The sequence below is a fragment of the Denticeps clupeoides genome, chromosome 14 (assembly GCF_900700375.1).
Source record: "Denticeps clupeoides chromosome 14, fDenClu1.1, whole genome shotgun sequence".
Classification (NCBI taxonomy): domain Eukaryota; kingdom Metazoa; phylum Chordata; class Actinopteri; order Clupeiformes; family Denticipitidae; genus Denticeps; species Denticeps clupeoides.
The window spans coordinates 11,643,924-11,661,693 of NC_041720.1; the positions used below are offsets into that span (position 1 = coordinate 11,643,924).

Genomic DNA, 17,770 nt, shown 5'->3' on the forward strand with positions numbered 1-17,770 from the left:
ACACCTTGGTATTTTAGGAATATTCCAAATTTACCTTGTAAACATAAATATATCTAAATATTGCAACACTTTTCCAAGGAATCACTTCCAAGGAATTTTTCCAGAAGTGCACAACTTGGACCTCGTCCATAGTTTTACAGTTTGTTTGCAATCAATACACTTACAATAGATTTTTTTTTTCTGATTAAATTAAACATTTTTTAAGGAGCCTCAAATAGTGCTGGGATCTTACCACACAATAGTTATTAATTATTCAGCCCCAATTTCAATTTCGAAATATTGTGAAAACCACTAAGTATTCAATGATTTTAATATTTATAATATTCCCTGCCCTGAAGTACCATGGCTGTGTCCACCGAAGGCACTGAAACAACGCCCCTCTCCCAGGTAATCCTGGACAGTAATGACCACTGACGTTTACAGGGCATTGAAAAGTTTTTATAGTAGTCACTACCAATCCAGGAACTACCAGGAACGATGGTAGATTTTGAGGTCCACAGTGGTGTTACAGGAATAATTGGAAAGCTGCTAGCTTGCTAAACAGTAAATATTCCCCTGATATCCTAGTCATTTGTCATTTGAAACCAGGACTGGTGTAGATAAAAAGTGGGAGAAATGAGCGAATATTAAATGGTATGAGGACCTGTTCACATACTCCCTTGTTTATTTAGGGAAGTTGAGTCCTTGACCTCTGTTGACCTGTAATTTTGTGCAACAGCTATCATTTTCACACCTTCTCTCTCTTTTTGAGAAGGAGGGACCTAGGGTTAATGATCTGTGCCAGTGAAACTGGCTGATAAGGAAAAGAGAGGACGAGTGCCACAGCAGGTGGGTTGGGATGACCAAGGAAGCTAGACATGAAAATACCGAGCGCGAGCAGAGCTGGACTCAAGCAGGAGGAGATTAAGAGACCAGAACTCAAGAGGTGACAATTCCAAAGGGACGAACCTGGGCCAGGCAGCTGACAACTCGGCCGAAGTGTGGGATTCTCAGTCCACAGGGGACACACAAGGCGTCAGTACTGTGTCTCTCACACCCAACGCAAAAGCCCACACTCACATATATCTGGACTGGCACATGGTCGTGAAAACTCATGAAGTTCTAGCAGGAACTCTGTTTTGTCCGTATAAGGATCAGTTCATACAGGTATGTTTAAATTCCAAATGATTTTTAAGGTTGTCTGGGTGCTGTAATATAATATAGAACATGGTACATAATGTGTGGCTGTACAGATTGAAGTCAAATGTTTACATAGAGTCATTGAGATGTTCCACTTTGACACTTTGATTACCGCAATGCAGGGGCTGTAAAGGTGCTACTGGTGAAATGGACACAATTGGTTTGTGTGATTATGTTTGATATGGAAACCCATTTCCGCCACTGTGGAAGACAACGATTAAGACTTTCTTAGAATAATCACTTTGCTTTTCAAATTAAAGACTGTTCTGTAATACACATATAATATATGTGTTAGTAGCCTAGTGGGTAACACACTCGCCTATGAACCAGAAGACCCGGGTTCGAATCCCACTTACTACCATTGTGTCCCTGAGCAAGACACTTAACCCTAAGTTGCTCCAGGGAGACTGTCCCTGTAAAATACTGATTGTAAGTCGCTCTGGATAAGGGCGTCTGATAAATGTAAATAATATATATTCTTCAACTATTACAGGGAGACACTAAGGGTTAAATGTCTTGCTCTAGGACACAATGGTCGTACGTGGGGTTTGAACCTGTGACTTTGTGGTCTTCTGGTTCATAGCCTTACCCACTAGGCTACTATAATATTTCTTAAAATATTTTATTCCAGGAGAAATTAACTGTATATTTACATAATATTATACATAAAAATATATTGAGAAAATTAAATGCATGCTGTGATAACTGTGTAGTTTGCCATTAAGTCATTATTTCGAGACAATAAGTCATATTTAAATAATTAAGTTGTTATTTCAACATACAAACTGACTATTTTGAGATAATAAACCATTATTTTAAGAAAGATTCACATTATCATGACAATAAATTACATTACACAGAATGATTATCTGGAGACACTAATTCAAGTTTGTTAACTAATTCAACAATTCAAGACACTAATAGACTTTTTTCAGATGATAAGTTATTATTATGATAAAGTCCATCATTATTTTTAAATAACTTAATAATAGTTTTTGCATTGCACTGGTGCAAATCCATAGTTTAAGCCACTGTTTTTTAATAAGTGTGTGTGTATGTGTGCATGTGCCAGTCCCTCAGTTCTATTCATATAGAAGTTGCGCTGGCCGCAGAGCAATCACCATCACGCCACTGTCTAATCACGAGCCCTGTTCAATGTCCAGGGTGAAGGGCCCATAATTAGCTTCACGTGTCCCAAAACATAGTAGCACATTGTACAAATGTGACTCGGCCACAGATGTGGCACAGTGTTTTGGAAGGAAGAGATTATGCTTCTGCGTTTGTTCTGAAGGCATGTGTCATGCATGCATTACCCCTTTACCAGTCAATAGGCCTAATTAAAATGGAAAATACATTTTTACTTATCCAGAATAAATAATAATCGATGGAATGGATGGAACATTAATTTCAGCATTCTGAAGGCCTGAACATGATTAAATAAGAATAAGTGGAGGATATGAACAGATCTGTTTTTTTTTGTGTGGTGAAGGTAGGCCCGCTGTGGAGGCTGCCTTGAAAGAGGGAATTGATGAGTGTAGCGCCCCCTGCAGTCAATCGCATTTATAATTCATTGGGCAGCTGGAGACCTACTGGGCTCCGATTCGCAGCAGGATCCACACTCTCTGATATCGTCCAATCATTAACTCCTCTCTAACTGCGTCTGTCTTTTTCTTGAAGCCTCCCCTTTCAGCTCTCCAGCGTGTTAATATTTGAATGCCCATGCGTTGAATTGTGGCACCTTGTGCATAACATTTTTTTTCTTGTTTGTTTGCTCTTTTGCCATCTCTGATTCCCAGTCATGGAGGCTGAGCTGGAGAAACTGAGGAAGAAACTGAAAAAGCAATGCCAGCTGAACAAGGACCTCCAGAACCATAACCAAGAACTTGGTAAGTTGGCCACTGAGACCTTGTCTGCCTTGTCATTGCTATAGCAACCTGCCAGAAATTACTTCCATTTGTACGTTTGTTGTACCACGTCGGTGCAATTAAAATGTGAGATGTGCATGGGAGATTTTAATCTTCTTCTCTCCAGAGAGACGACTGCAGGAGAAGGAGAAGCTCGTGCAGGAGCTGCAGAGCCACTTTGATGAACTTGGTAAGAGTTGAGAACTTCTACTTTTTTTTGAAAAAGTTGAAGAGTTAAAAAAAAAAAAGGGTCAAAGCTTGACTTTTGCTGTGTAGCAACTCCAGAAAGTAATTCCCAGAGAAGCAGCAATGAGAGTGTGCCGGAGGTACAGCAAATTCGTGCCGCTGTCATGGCGCCGGAGCCCATCCCAGACATCTTGGAGGTCACCAGGGTCAAAAAGACCGCTGGGTAACTGACTGACCAATGCAGCTCTTACCTCCCTCCAATGCCCGTTGGTCTTATTCTTGATGCGTCTTCTCCGTGCCCTCAGAGAGACAGAGCAGATAAAGAGATCCATCCAGAGGAACGACTTCCTCCGGAGACTGGATGAGGAGCAGATAACCATGATGGTGGAGCTCTTGGTGACTTTGGACAGGGCTCCTGGGGATGAGATCATTGTGGAAGGCAGTGAAGGGGACAGCATGTACATTGTGTCAGGTTTGTGTCCTAACACCCCAATATCAGGTTCCATGAGCGCTTCTGTGACCATGAAACCTCCTCTTTCTTTTGAATGCTGCTTCTAGCTGGGGAACTTAAGGTCTCACAGGCTGGACGAGACCTGAGAACTCTGACGTCTGGAGATGTGTTCGGAGAGCTGGCAATTCTTTACAACTGCAAGCGAACTGCATCTGTCAGGGGTGAGGCTCAGCATGATTTTTTCAGGAAGACATGTTACAGCATGTGCTTTATGGGGTCTGAAGTGCATATGGTGTCTGTGCACAAAATGACTGATGTAATGGCAAAATCAACTTACGCCTTGCGGCATTTCCTCCACAGAAAGAGAAACCCCCTCACATTTTGTACACAAAACCAAGTCATCACTATATTTCGTTAGAAGTGGTGATTCATTTTGTGCAGCTGCCATTTTGTGGACAGAATCTGTATTGTATGAAGAATAGAAAATCATTTCATTGCCAAAATCTCATAAAAACTCTTCAGAATGAATTGCATCAAAAAACATAAACTCATTTTGTTTACTAAATGTATGCGTTTTACCAAGTCACAGAATGCACACAGCGGCGTTGTATTGAAAAAGACTAATTTCCGCCCACCGTTGGGAGAGTGTTTCCATTGATTGCGCAAGTGTACAATACAAGAGCTCCACCTTGGCGGTGTGAGGCCATGCAGTGAAGGTGCCACTGAGGTGCCACTGAGCAAAGCACCGTCCCCACACACTGCTCCCTGGGCGCCTGTCATGGCTGCCCACTGCTCACCAAGGGTGGTGGTTAAATGCAGAGGACACAGTCCATTGGGTCACCGTGTGCTGTGCTGCAGTGTTTCACGAAGACAATTACTTCACTTTCACTTATTATATGACTGTAAAGCTTCCATATCTGTGCAGCTGTCACCCCAGTCAAGTTATGGTGCATCGAGAGGCAAACATACCGAGCCATCATGACCAACAAGTCCAAGAAAAGACGAGAACAGCTGCTGGGCTTCTTAAAGACGTGAGTCACGGCATGCCCATGCAGATGGGAAGCAAATTGTTGTCTTGAAAAATGTCAGCAATTGACTTTTATCCTTGTGGGAGTCTGAGTGGGATTAGTGCAGAGCCATGACTAAACGTACAGTACAGATATTGGCTTGACTCTCAGAGAGGTCATAATACATTAAAGATAAAGGGAGGTTAACAATAGTAAACAAGAGAGACTTTGCAACAGTTGGAAGATATTTGACTCAAAACAAGTGAAATTTACACATTTACACCTGTCATTCAGGACTCACTGAAAACATGCAAACTATCGGTCACTCTACAGTATAAGGACTACATATAATATGAATATGTATAATATGTATAAGGACACAATATGGTTTATCCAACATGGTTTATACTATCCTTTACTGTAGTCAAGCAACCTTTCTATTTTTATAGGATAATAATAGAACAATCATTTTTAATGAAATGATTATTTCATTGTGTACACGGGTAGCCACTTCTCAGATAGGTTTCAATGGGCCTGGAAAATGGATTGCCCGTTGGACGCTATATTTTAGGTCAGTTCATTACTTTCCATTGTGATTTACCTGCTTTGATGAATAATCTGTGCGACCAATGTAATTTGTACTTATGGCCTTATTGCACATGAACAATGGAGTACATGCGTTTTACATGCCACGCAAGGTAACTTTTACACTACTTCTAATTAGGGACAGAAAAATACTAATGGTAACTGGGAGGTGTGGTCTGGTAGATGTTTTAAGGAAATTAGCTTGACCATTAGCTAAGTGAGGGTCACAGATTGTGCTCTGAAAACATATATGATTTTATACACTAAAGTCCTACCGTTCTATTCTAGGGCTCAGACCCTGAAAGCCCTAAATGACCTGCAGCTTTCTAAAATCATTGACTCTATGGAGGAGGTGAGTTATGTGATCAATAATTAATCTACTAATTAATGTTCTATTTGCCTATTTAGTCTTCTTGATAAAATATATATATATATATTTGGTCAGGCACTTTATTAAGTCGTTAAGAATAATCTTAATAGCAGTTTGAAAAACAAGAGGAGGGTGGATCTTAAGCACTGAGAACAAAAATGATCAATGATCACGTTTGTCAATGTACCTTTCATCTATTATCATGAACAACATCTATATTACTATAAGTCTGAATATGTCATACAGAAAATAATTATGTGTTTTTAATCTACATTTTTTATATAATGAAATGAACGTCAGTGTACTAGTCTGAGAAAAAATAAACGTGTCTCATAATCTCATGGTTTGATTCTTCGTTCTGCAGGTGAAATTCCAGGACAGTGAGGTAATAGTACGGGAGGGAGAGGAGGGCAACTCATTTTACATCATCCTCAAGGGAGAGGTGAGGGTCGATACTGCTTATATACATACAACCATCCACAGAATCCAATACAGGGTCACCCGGTAACCATCTGTCTGCTACAATGGATTTCCAATGTTATTCTGGTGTCGGTCTAGTGTTATTTTGAATATGCAAAGGACAAAACTGTATTCAAAAGGCTTTCTGAATGAACACAGTTGACACAGTAAGTCCTGGTCTCCTTGTTGTCCAGGTCCTTGTGACTAAAAGAATGAACGGGCAACAGAAACCCATCCGCAAACTGGGTCAGGGTGAACATTTTGGAGAGCTGGCTCTCATACGGTAACTACAGGCAATTCCTGGTGCTTTTGGGGACCAAGTGTCAAGTGCTTATTTACGTGCACCAAAAACAATCTGTGGCACCAAATTAATTAATTGTGCACAGAATCTGTATTGTATGAAGAAAAATGTCAAAATACATTTTATGTATTTTACATTCTTACATTAGCAACATGCATTGTGTGGACAAATTTAATTTTCGTGGATTTACAGTACAGATTCTGTCCACTAAATGGCGGATGCTCATGTCAGTTTGGTGCAAAAAAAAAAAAAAAAGAAATTTTGATTTTGAATAATTTCTTTTCTGTAAAAAATGTAAAAGGATATTTTACTATAGACAAAATGCAGCGTGGATATAAGTACCTGACACTTGGATCTCCATACAGCATGTCTGCTAAATACCTCCTGATGTTCTTTTGAAGCACATGATAATTAAAAAGCTCTGACTTCCCATCAGTGAAATCCTGAGAACAGCTACATGCACTGCAGTGGGTCCTGTCACTTGCTTCTGCATCGACAAAGAGTGAGTGTTCTACTTACTATGCAGCACATACATAATAAGAAAGAACATTACGGTACATTCTGTTGGAACCAGATAAATACATCAAGCAGCATAATTAGCTGTGATTGGTTTAAGGACACAACCCCCCCTCCCCTCACACCTTCTCATTCAAAACACATTGAATGAGAAGGTGTGTCCAAATGTTTGGCCTGTACTGTATCTTGTCTTAAAGCTGCTGTAACACCTGGACCAGGACAAATCTGTCATCTCATATTGTTTTACTCCATTCCAACAGAGTTTTTGAAGAAACCATCCCAATTGAGAATCTGGAGCTTTATGACGAGTAAGTTCATTATCTGTGTTAAGGCTTTGCGATTATTGGGCACTTTAGAAACTCAAAGATCCCCTTTAAAGGTGTTAGGACCTCTAATCGAGTGACACTGGTCTCCAGTGGCAATCATTTTTTGCCCCATGCTCCCTCCAAACATATTGCATATTGCTGTCGTTAACCTTGCCTGGGTGGCTGCTAGCATGCATTTACATTTACAGCATTTATCAGACGCCCTTATCCAGAGTAACAGGGACAAACTTAGGGTTAAGTGTCTCGCTCAGGGACACAATGGTAGTAAGCGGGATTTGAACCTGGGTCCTCTGGTTCATAGACGAGTGTGTTACCCACTAGGCTACTACCACCCTACTACCACCTTGCATGCCACAGAGTTAAAGACTACACTGTAGACATGTTTGGGTCTAGGATGTTATTCCTGCGAATGACAGCGGGAATCAAAGTTCTAGACAAGATATCTCCGCTAGCATGTTAAGCTTGTCGTCAGCAGTGTAGAAACAGCACGTGATACCTATAGACCTACTTTTCCGTCTGTGTGCTGAAATAGTGCGTTATAGTTATCACGTGGTTCGATCGCAAGGGTGGTGCTCGGCGACAGAGTTAGCCACGCCTACCTTACTAACCCCCTTCGAGTCTCACATCGATATTTGCTGATCCTTTTTGCACTAAGCAATAATTGATTCTTGATTTTGTTTATATAATCACTTTGCATTTGGACTCATCATGTTTGTTTGCGATAGTTTGTTGTTGAATTTTTATAGTTTGATTACATTTGAATTCCTGACATATTTTCCACTTTTTCTAGTACTGGAATTGTAAGACCTGTAAATTTTTAATGTTGTAATCAGAAAAGCTGGTACACATATGTTTTTGTTATTTTAATATTGTGTATTTAATAGGTGTACGCATAAGTTTATGTAATTGTTATATTTTCTTACAAGTATAGAAATTTGTATTTAATACAATTAGGTCTCAAGTTTTCTTAAAAGTAAGAGAATAGGACAGTGTCATTAAATAATGGGATGGGCCAATATCCATACTCCAGGATTTAGTATCGATTTCGGAACTGAGGAAACCAGATTGTTCACATAACTATTAATAACCCAACAACCAGCATAGTCCCATACTGCCACGGTCAATTATTCAGACAATGGTCACTAAAATGTGTCTTTGAGATAGATGCCCCGACTAAGTGGCTTAGGGGTGGCAATGTCAGTGAAAAATGTCTCTAATAAAGGGTGGTTGTAGCCTAGTGGGTACACAAATAAAGCGAAGGACAACAAAGTCTCAGACTGAGCAAGGCACGTGGCCCTGATTTGCTCCTGCAGGACTGTCCCTGTAACTACTGATGGCAAGTTTAATTGCATTAAGTTTAAAACTATATGATTTTGACACTGTTAGCATCTTCGTGTTACTTTTATCTCATTGTTTTAAGCAGGCAAAGTGTTCTGGAGGACGAATCAGAACCAGAAAGGATCCAGTAAGAAACTTACACCTAGATTTTGTCATCGAAATGATCATTAAGTAGGTGACAAGCTTTGGTCCACATGTCCTGTATGTTTCCTGTGGCCCAGGCCTGGCACCACACTTCAGCTGAAAGATCTCATCCCTGTGCTGTACCAGGAAGGACGCTATCAGGGGGAGCCCGTCACCCTGGGTGTAGGGGGCTTTGGAAGTGTTCAACTGGTGTGTATTCTGAACAGTACTATAGCTGGGCAAATGTTTGGAAGAACTCTATTTTATGAGTTTATTTACCTAAAAAGACATAAGAGGCAAAACATATTAAAAAAGCACATTAATAATAAACAGCTTAATGCTTATTACATTTACATACAATAGTTTATATTCAATTTTTATAAGACATTTTATTCACTGTCTTCAAAATATACACACATGAAACATGCTAACATGCTAAACCATAAATCCAGATTACAGCGAAGCTTTCAAAATCTTTTTGGCCTCTAAATGTAATTGCTCCTGCCTGTAAAAACCTAAAATGGTGAGTTCAGGCACACTTGGAATTAAATTATCGTGGTCAAGTAGTGTTAAATAATGCAGTGACGGTCATAGAGATTCAGCATACAAAAATAAGCATCTGTATTGAGTGAAAGTGAAGAGATTGTGAAACACTGCAGCACAGCACACGGTGACACAACGAAACGTGTCCTCTGTATTTAACCATCACCCTCGGTGAGCAGCCATGACAGGTGCCCGGGGAGCAGTGTGTGGGGACGGTGCTTTGCTCAGTGGCAACCTTCTGATTACGGGTGTGATTTCTTACCCGCCAGGTCACCACTGCCTAACTGGGTGTATAGAATTTAGAATACAATTGCATTTTAATAAAACATAATAAAAAAGAATACTTTTTCAATATAAAGATATTCAGTTTGTTAACAGCCACCAGAGTCTTTTACTACATGAACAGTGTCTGGACAAATTTTTATAAAAAGAAAAAATTCTCCTTAAAAAATAAGGACATGTCTAAATGACCCTAAACACTTTGTGTATTTAGTTAAATATGCAGTGCAATGCTGAAGTGACATGCCTAATTCATTTATTTTAAAATCTAATATACTGCATACATTACAAGTATTTTGCTCAACCCTGAGTATAAAAAGCTGAACCACAGTTTTATTTTGTTTGTTATTTGCACTGAAGGTAACCACATTGCACCATGGGAAATACTTTGCCATGAAGAAAGTCAGCAAGAAGCTCATAGTTTCCAAGCGACAGCAGGAGCATGTCCTGTTTGAGCGGAGGATCATGCAGTCCCTTCAGTGTGACTTCATTGTCAGGTAGGTAGGGGTGTGTTCAGCACTGGGCCACATCTTCACCACCTAAATAAAAATGGCCTGATTCCTGGAGAAATGAAAAGGTTTCTGTCTGAGATGAAGACACAACGGCGTTTTTAATTCTCTGGAGTCAGAGGTGCTGTGATAGTGGCCCTTTTATTCTGCCGGGCTTGTTAACAAACAGACTGCATTGAAATGACTGAAATTCTTCAGCATCTGACCTCTGCTGTATTGTCCCCGTGCAGGCTGCATGCTGCATTCAAAGACAGCAGCTATATTTACATGGTCATGGAATTCTGCTCTGGAGGGGAGATCTGGAGCAAACTGAAGGAAATGTGAGACTTTAATGCCTGGCTTTTATGTTTTTCACAGTTTTGGACCTGAAGCATTAAATCATGAAATAAATTTGTCTGTTTTGGCAGGGGCCGCTTTGAGGAGCCCGTCGCTGTATTCTGCACCGCCTGCGTGGTGGAGGCCTATGCTTACCTCCATAAGAAGAGCATCATCTACAGGGACCTAAAGCCAGAGAACCTGGTTCTGGACCATCGTGGTTATGTCAAGCTGGTGGGCGTGCAGATTAATTTGAAGTGTCATTAGTTATTGTTCAAAGTGGATCCACTCAATATAACTTTTTATCCTCGTTTCCCAATGGAGAACATTGCCCTTCATCCTCATCTGAGTCACCACTCTGGCCGTATTTTTCTCATATTTCCGTTCATTATACTTCAACTCCATCTCCTTCATGCTTTGGGTATCTGATTTGCAGGTGGATTTTGGATTTGCAAAGGAGCTGGCCAAGGGGTCGAAGACGTATTCGTTCTGTGGCACTCCTGAGTACATGGCCCCAGAGATCATTCAGAACCAGGGTCACGACTTTGCTGCAGATTTCTGGGCGTTGGGGGTTCTGGCATATGAGCTTCTAGTGGGCAGGTAGGAAGGCTTCAGTGTTCAGAAATTTGAAACATGCAAAGAGTTCTTGAAAGATTCAGAAATGTTAGTGAAGTATATAACACTTTTTGTTGATCTTCAAGTTCTTCTTTGCTCTTTAGAAGACCCCTAAAATGTCACGAATGTCAAGTCAGATTGTGTTATGAACATTAGTCAACAGGGGGCGTAGTGAGCCCTCAATATTGCTTGCAGTCAATATGCACCGAGTATGCTGTTTGATTTAGACCCGTGGGTCTGGTAAGCAGACGTGTACGTGCTGCGTTGCTTTAATGATAACCTTGGTCTTGTTTTCCAGCCCCCCGTTCTCCAGCTCAGAGCCCCAGAAAATCTATTCGAAGATTTTGGATGGAGTCCTGAAGTTCCCCCCTAACATGAATGAAGGAGCCAAGTCACTTATCAGCAAACTCTGCAGGTGGGAGCAGTAAAATAAATCCATATGTATATATATATATATATATGTATGTATGTATGTATGTATATTTATATGATTTACAAATGCAGTGGCTCCTTTTTACCCCTTAAACGTGACAAAGGTGTAATAACATAAGTGGCAGTGTTTAGGGGTTAAATTAATGTTTTTTCCCTTTTACTGGCAGACAGCGACCTGGCCAGAGGTTGGGGAACACCAAGAATGGAATCAAAGACGTCCGACACCACAGGTAACCATGAAAGCCGCTCACTGTATACAACAAGTGATGCTGTATACGGAATATTTAGCATCCGCAAGCATGCAAAGGCAGGCTGATGTCCTGCCCATTCCCGTTCTGTGCAGGTGGTTTAGCAGTATAAACTGGCACAAGCTGCGAATGAGGCAGATGGATGCTCCGACAGTGAAACTCATCCGAAAGGTCAGTTCTGCTGGCGTCGGGGGCGTACGGGGCAACATTAATGAGCAGGTTGGAATGGTTAGAGCTGAGGAAAAGGCTGGTTTCGGAGCATGGTGGGTCTGCACGTGTGAACATATGACTGTTTGCGTTCTCTGCTCGCTCTGTAGGGTCCATGCTACATCAACTTTGACCGCTTTCCTTTCGACAAAACCCAAGCAGACCCAGAATTCTCAGGATGGGACCAAGACTTCTGAATTCTTCCTTGTTTGCCCTCTGTTGGGTACAATAGTTTTTCATTTTGTTTCCTGCCATTAATAAAAGATGATGTTAAAATAAGGGAGTACATTGCTTGTCTGTGTGGTGTGCTTTTGAGTTTCTTGAGTAATGTTCCTTGTATATGACTGCACCTTTGTCACTACTTTCTATCCATTACATCTGATACACACTTCTCAATATCGTCAGGGAATCTGAATCTGCACTACACCACATGTTTGATGTTCACTTCATATCAGGAACTTGGGCTGGACCTGGGGTGCAATTGCAGAGGGGTTGGGTTGTGCGCCCCCTGGGGGCTTGGCGGTGGAACGACAGATGTTACACTTCATTTTCCGAAGCATTCAGTGTCGCATTGTTTAGGGTTTCACAGCACATCCCACAGAAAGAAATCCAGGGACTTCGGGCAACATGGAGCGTACAAGGTCTGCAATAATCTTGAGGAAGGGGGTATGTACATCCACTTGACACAAGATTTCACTGCACAGAGCCTGGGTGGTAGTAGCCTAGTGGGCAACACACTTGCCTATGAACCAGAAGTCCCAGGTTCAAATCCCACTTACTACCATCAAGTCCCTGAGCAAGACAATTAACCCTCAGTGTCTCCAGGGGGGGACTGTCCCTGTAACTACTGATTGTAAGTCGCAGTGGATAAGGGCATCTGATAAATGCTGTAAATATAAATGTAGCATGGCCCTCAAACCGTTGGTTTCTCGAAGGTATCCTTAAACTGGTTGTCCTCCCTTGACCAGTGAATTTTTTTTTTCAAGACACTGAAGATCATACAGCTTGATCCTGTCAATCAACAGTCAGACACATCAGGGGTAGAAACCCTCTTCTCACTCTCCTCAGAGATTTAAAGATCCCCTATCATGAAAATTTCACATTGTGAGATTATTTTAACACTAATACTAGTTCCCCGCGCCTGTCTGTGGTGCTGTAGTGGCTTTTTTTATGGAGTGCTTCGGTCATTCTGCTTCACGGTTCAGAGAGCGGCAGCTCAGACGGTCGGATCTGGAATTTCTCCCCTTACGTTGTCATAAGGGGAAAGGTTACCCCCCCTTTCTCATGATTTGTTTGGCCAGAGAATTTCCCACCCCTCCCCAAAAAGAGTAACTCCACCGACCATCATGGCTTGAAAACATGTAAAGCATTGCAGTTGCTCAAATGTGAGCACAAATGTATTTTTTAGTTCTGTCAGGTGAGACTCTTTTCTGAAAAAACTGCGCCACGTGGCTGGTGAACGTGTCCTGCTCACTTCTATAGGGCGCTTTCCTCCTCGTCCCGCCTATCTCCTCCTCATTTGAATAAAGCTACACCCACCTAAACAGCATGTCCTGCACTCCGACAAAAACAGCATCCTGGTCTCAAGATGCTTTACTGTTGGCATGAGACAGGACTGATGGTAGCGCTCACCTTTTCTTCTCTGGAAAATCATTTAAGTTTAAGTTTATTAAGTTTATTTTCATGGCAAAGAGGGACTTTGCAATTCATCAGATCACTCTTCATAACATTCTGGAGTATATACAAATTGGCATAAAACAGAAGCAGCAAACTTTGTGAAAAACAGTATTTCTGTAAGAATTTGTGAAAACCATTAACAATATTCTACATTCTTTCATTGCACTGCAGTAAGATTTTATAGTAGCAGACAAACAGTATATGGTGTGTTTTAAATATGATTTTTCATGCACTTACACAAGCTTTGAATTCCCATTGCATGTGTTTTTAATGTTCTTACATTTTTTTTTGTTGTCAAACATGACGTCATGAAAATTTAACACAAATATGAACCAAATGTGAACCTAAAGATGGCCTCAAAAAATTAACTTGAAAGAAACTCTCCAAGAAGATAAGACAAACATAAAACCAATGAGAATAACATGATTTTATCATAGTTCACAACATATTAAAAACATCAACCTACGCATTACCTATAATGATGCTGCAGTAATTCATGTTGTAAACATTTTGCAGTTTTTCCTGAACATTTTCATGTTGTACATGTTCATCAAGTACAGAAATGTATTGGACATATATTTTTGGTTTCTACAGGCTCTGTTGGCATTTAATTGAAACCTCAGATGATCTGTAGGACATTGGTGACTTAAATGAAACCAAATTACATACAAATTGTGTTTTTTTCATGCTTTATTTGAACATTATCTGAAGGTACAAGAACTAAAATCAAATATTACACCAACACTTGAGAAGGAGTTTTAAAAGCTTTCAAAAGTATCACCACTGTGCTGAGGAAATTCAAACTGGGAGAAGAGCACAAAAATCTCGCTGAATATCATACGCAGAACCCTACACGCTGTTTCTATAGCAACCTCCTCGCCACATTGAGTGCAGTCCATGAATCCTTAAATTGAAAAATAACAAAAGTGACTCAGCTGTTCAAACATCTAGTGAAACTTCAATCCACCACCTAGAAGCCAGGACAGAGAAAAGTCTAGATGAATGCTTTCCTAGTACCATGAGAGATGGTGGTACCAGTGGAGAATTGGACAGCTCGAGGTGCGGAGCGAGGAGTGATGAGAAATCTGAGGAAGGAGGAAGATCCTTTTGAATCTGATGTGGGCAGCTACAGGAAGCCAGAGGAGGGAACACAGCAGTGGAGTGGTGTGGGAGAATTTGAAAAGGTTGAAAACAAGTCGTGCTGCAGTGTTCTGGATCAGCTGGAGAGGTTGAGTGGTGCTAAGAGGAAGACCAGGCAGGAGTGAGTTACAGCCGTCTAGTTTGGACTGTACTGCATGTGAATGTTGTCTTGGAATCTAGTCTCTTTACTTCTTGCGTCTTTACTTCCTGCGGAGGCTGAGGAAAGCCCATCTCCCCCCACCCATCCTCACCACCTTCTATAGAGGAACTATTGAGAGCATTCTGGACAGCTGCATCACTGTCTGGTTTGGGAACTGCACCAAACAGGACCACAAGACCCTACAACGGATAGTGAGGACAGCTGAGAAGATCATCGGAATCCTTTTTGATTCCATAACGGACATTTACAACATGCACTGCATCTGGAAAGTCACTCTACACACCCCTCACATGCACTCTTCACCCTCCTACCATCCGGAAAAAAGGTACTGAAGCATTCAGGCCCTCACTTCCAGACTCTGCAATAGCTTCTTTCCACAGGGGACTCCCCCCCCACACACACAGATGCTACCTCTGTATTATCTATTAATGTACCATTCCATTTAGCCCAGCAATATTTGCACTATTTCACTTTGCACATTTATTATTCATTTCACTAGTTTGCACGTTATGTAGCCCAGTTTGTATGTGTCGCACACGTGCACTTTATGTCAGTATGTAACTATGTTTCATTGTTTAAATGTTACACGTAGCACCGGTTCACTATGTACTGTCTAACACGTATATAGCTGAAATGACAAGAAAGTTCAACTTCAAAATGTATTGCATGTTTTTCTGAAAACTAACAAATATCAAACACAATGCAAAAACTAGTGCACTTGCACTCTAACCTCCTTACATCCACTATATAGCTCATAATTGTATAACAGTGTTATTGAGCCCTGTGCCACATTGATTTATTCTTGTAAAAACCACAACATCTGCCATGCAGTGTGTGGTTATTTGCACTATCGCATGTCTTTACAGAAACTGACAGAATGTTATTTTATATTGCTGTATAGACTATGTGTGTTGCAAATACATCATTCTAAAATATGGTTTTGTGTTGAATCATGTAAATACTTGAATTTGACCCTGAAGCATCCTGTAATAGAAAAAAGGGCCATGTAAAAATCCCTTTGTGTGTAAAAGATTTCCTTTGAAGCCGGCCTGAATACTTTCTGATTGCATTGTGAGAACAGATTTGCCACCAGATCATCTGAATTCCAAATGGAATAAAAAAATAAAAAAAAACAAAAAAAAAACACTGTTCCATAGTATCTAATATCTGATCCGGAGCATCACCCTGTCTAAATAAACTTTTTCAAAATCCGTGTGTGTTAGTGCTGACAGACTTTGGACCAGTAAAAGGTCATATCTACATTCATCTGTGCCGCAGGTGACACGCTTACATAAAAGAGGGGAGCAGAGGCGCTTGCGACTGGCACCACCTGCACAGCGCTTTCCAAAGTCGTGGAAAGGTCAACGGCGCATCGCTGGGCATCCGCCTCAGCCCACACCCCCATCGATTTTTCATAACTTATGTTTGCATTCATCCTCATCCTCAGTCTGATAAATACTGTAAATGTTAATGTAAAAAAAGAGTTCATGTTAATGTAAAAAGAGTTAATGTGCTATTAGAGCACCACCGAGGGTTTGGATGAAGAGATGTTTTGTACGAGGAGATTTTAGTGCCCATAAAGAACTGAACGACGCAAATAACTCTCTTTATCGATGTGTGTATCAGTGTCTAAGTTAGTTACAGGCTGAGCTGCCGTTGTTCTCCATATATTACAGCCTCATTGCCTGCCTTGTTCAGAAAATTCTATGTGAGGAATCAACATAAGACACAAATACAATCTGAATAGAGATTTAAAAAAACTCAAGTTACCATCACACAGGTTTCATCCTTTGATGCTTCCTTACATGACACATAAACATAGAGGTTGGAGTAATGTAAAAAAATATGTACTAATAATAATTTAGTCCTGTACTGTTACAATTTCATTCTTGAAATGCATTATTTTCAGGCACTTACCCTAAAGAATGAAACTGATTTATGTGCACATTACACAGATTCAACACTGAGGTAGGGGGTAAATGCACAGAGGGGGTCTTGCTGTTTATCATATCCTATCAACCTCCTTATATGATGGACAGAAATATCTGTAAGAAATAACAAGAAATTCACTTTTGAGCATTGAAACCCTTGAGTAACTATTCAAAACTTTAAATTTCATTAAAGAACGGTGTATATTTAAAGAGATTTTTAGGCATATATACTCATGTGAAGCCAAATACAGCTATTCTGTTGACCTCCCCTGCCTAAAGGAGGGTTTATTTCACTCTGTAGGACAAATATGCTCAAATCATCTGAAAAACCCTGTTCCAGCTAAATCACAGTCAGTAAGAAGCTTCCCAGCACTCAGTGGCATCTCTACTCTTTACACCCAGGAGCACTTCTGAACATCAGACAAAGCAATTGGTGATTTGAGTAGCTCCCACTAGAATTCAGAAATCAGATCACCCAAGAACAATAGGTTCTTCTCTACAAGCATTTCTGATATTTTTTCTTCTTTCTTATACTTCAAGGATTATATCATCCCACCGATCGGTCATTAGAAAGATTAAAACAATGCTTTCTCTTTCTTTTTGTTTCCCTCTTAAATGTAGTGTGTGTAAATGTCTATGTGTGAGAGGGGGAGGGGCAGAGAATATAAGATGAATCTTGAGCTCTTATGTAACCTCATCTCATGTATGCATTCTCTCTCATTCAGTACCAAATGCACACACACACACACACACACACACACACACACACACACACACACACACACACACCACATCAAAAAGGCCTTGAGACCTAAGAAATCAGTACAGTACAAAAAAAAAAAGAAAACCAAAGGATGACTTTAAAGGAATTATGGATGTGATGATGTCCACCATTGTACATTAAATACAAGCAGCTATCTCACAGCTATCTGGTGACTATATATTCACTGGTGATTGTCAGTAGCAAAG

General features: G+C 40.6%; 1 protein-coding gene across 1 annotated transcript; it reads left to right on the forward strand.

Moving 5' to 3' along the window:
- The first annotated feature begins 811 nt into the window (after positions 1–811).
- Positions 812–12,172, forward strand: prkg3 (protein kinase cGMP-dependent 3). The gene is made up of 22 exons (XM_028953267.1): positions 812–1,146; positions 2,976–3,065; positions 3,211–3,273; positions 3,360–3,492; positions 3,575–3,741; positions 3,828–3,941; positions 4,646–4,751; positions 5,601–5,664; positions 6,047–6,124; positions 6,336–6,424; positions 6,879–6,944; positions 7,219–7,266; positions 8,705–8,749; positions 8,844–8,955; positions 9,928–10,064; positions 10,307–10,396; positions 10,484–10,625; positions 10,828–10,991; positions 11,305–11,421; positions 11,606–11,668; positions 11,782–11,857; positions 12,004–12,172. The coding sequence occupies exons 2-22, from the start codon at positions 2,978–2,980 to the stop codon at positions 12,088–12,090; spliced, it is 2,049 nt and encodes a 682-aa protein (XP_028809100.1). The 5' UTR covers positions 812–1,146; positions 2,976–2,977; the 3' UTR covers positions 12,091–12,172.
- Positions 12,173–17,770: the final 5,598 nt, after the last annotated feature.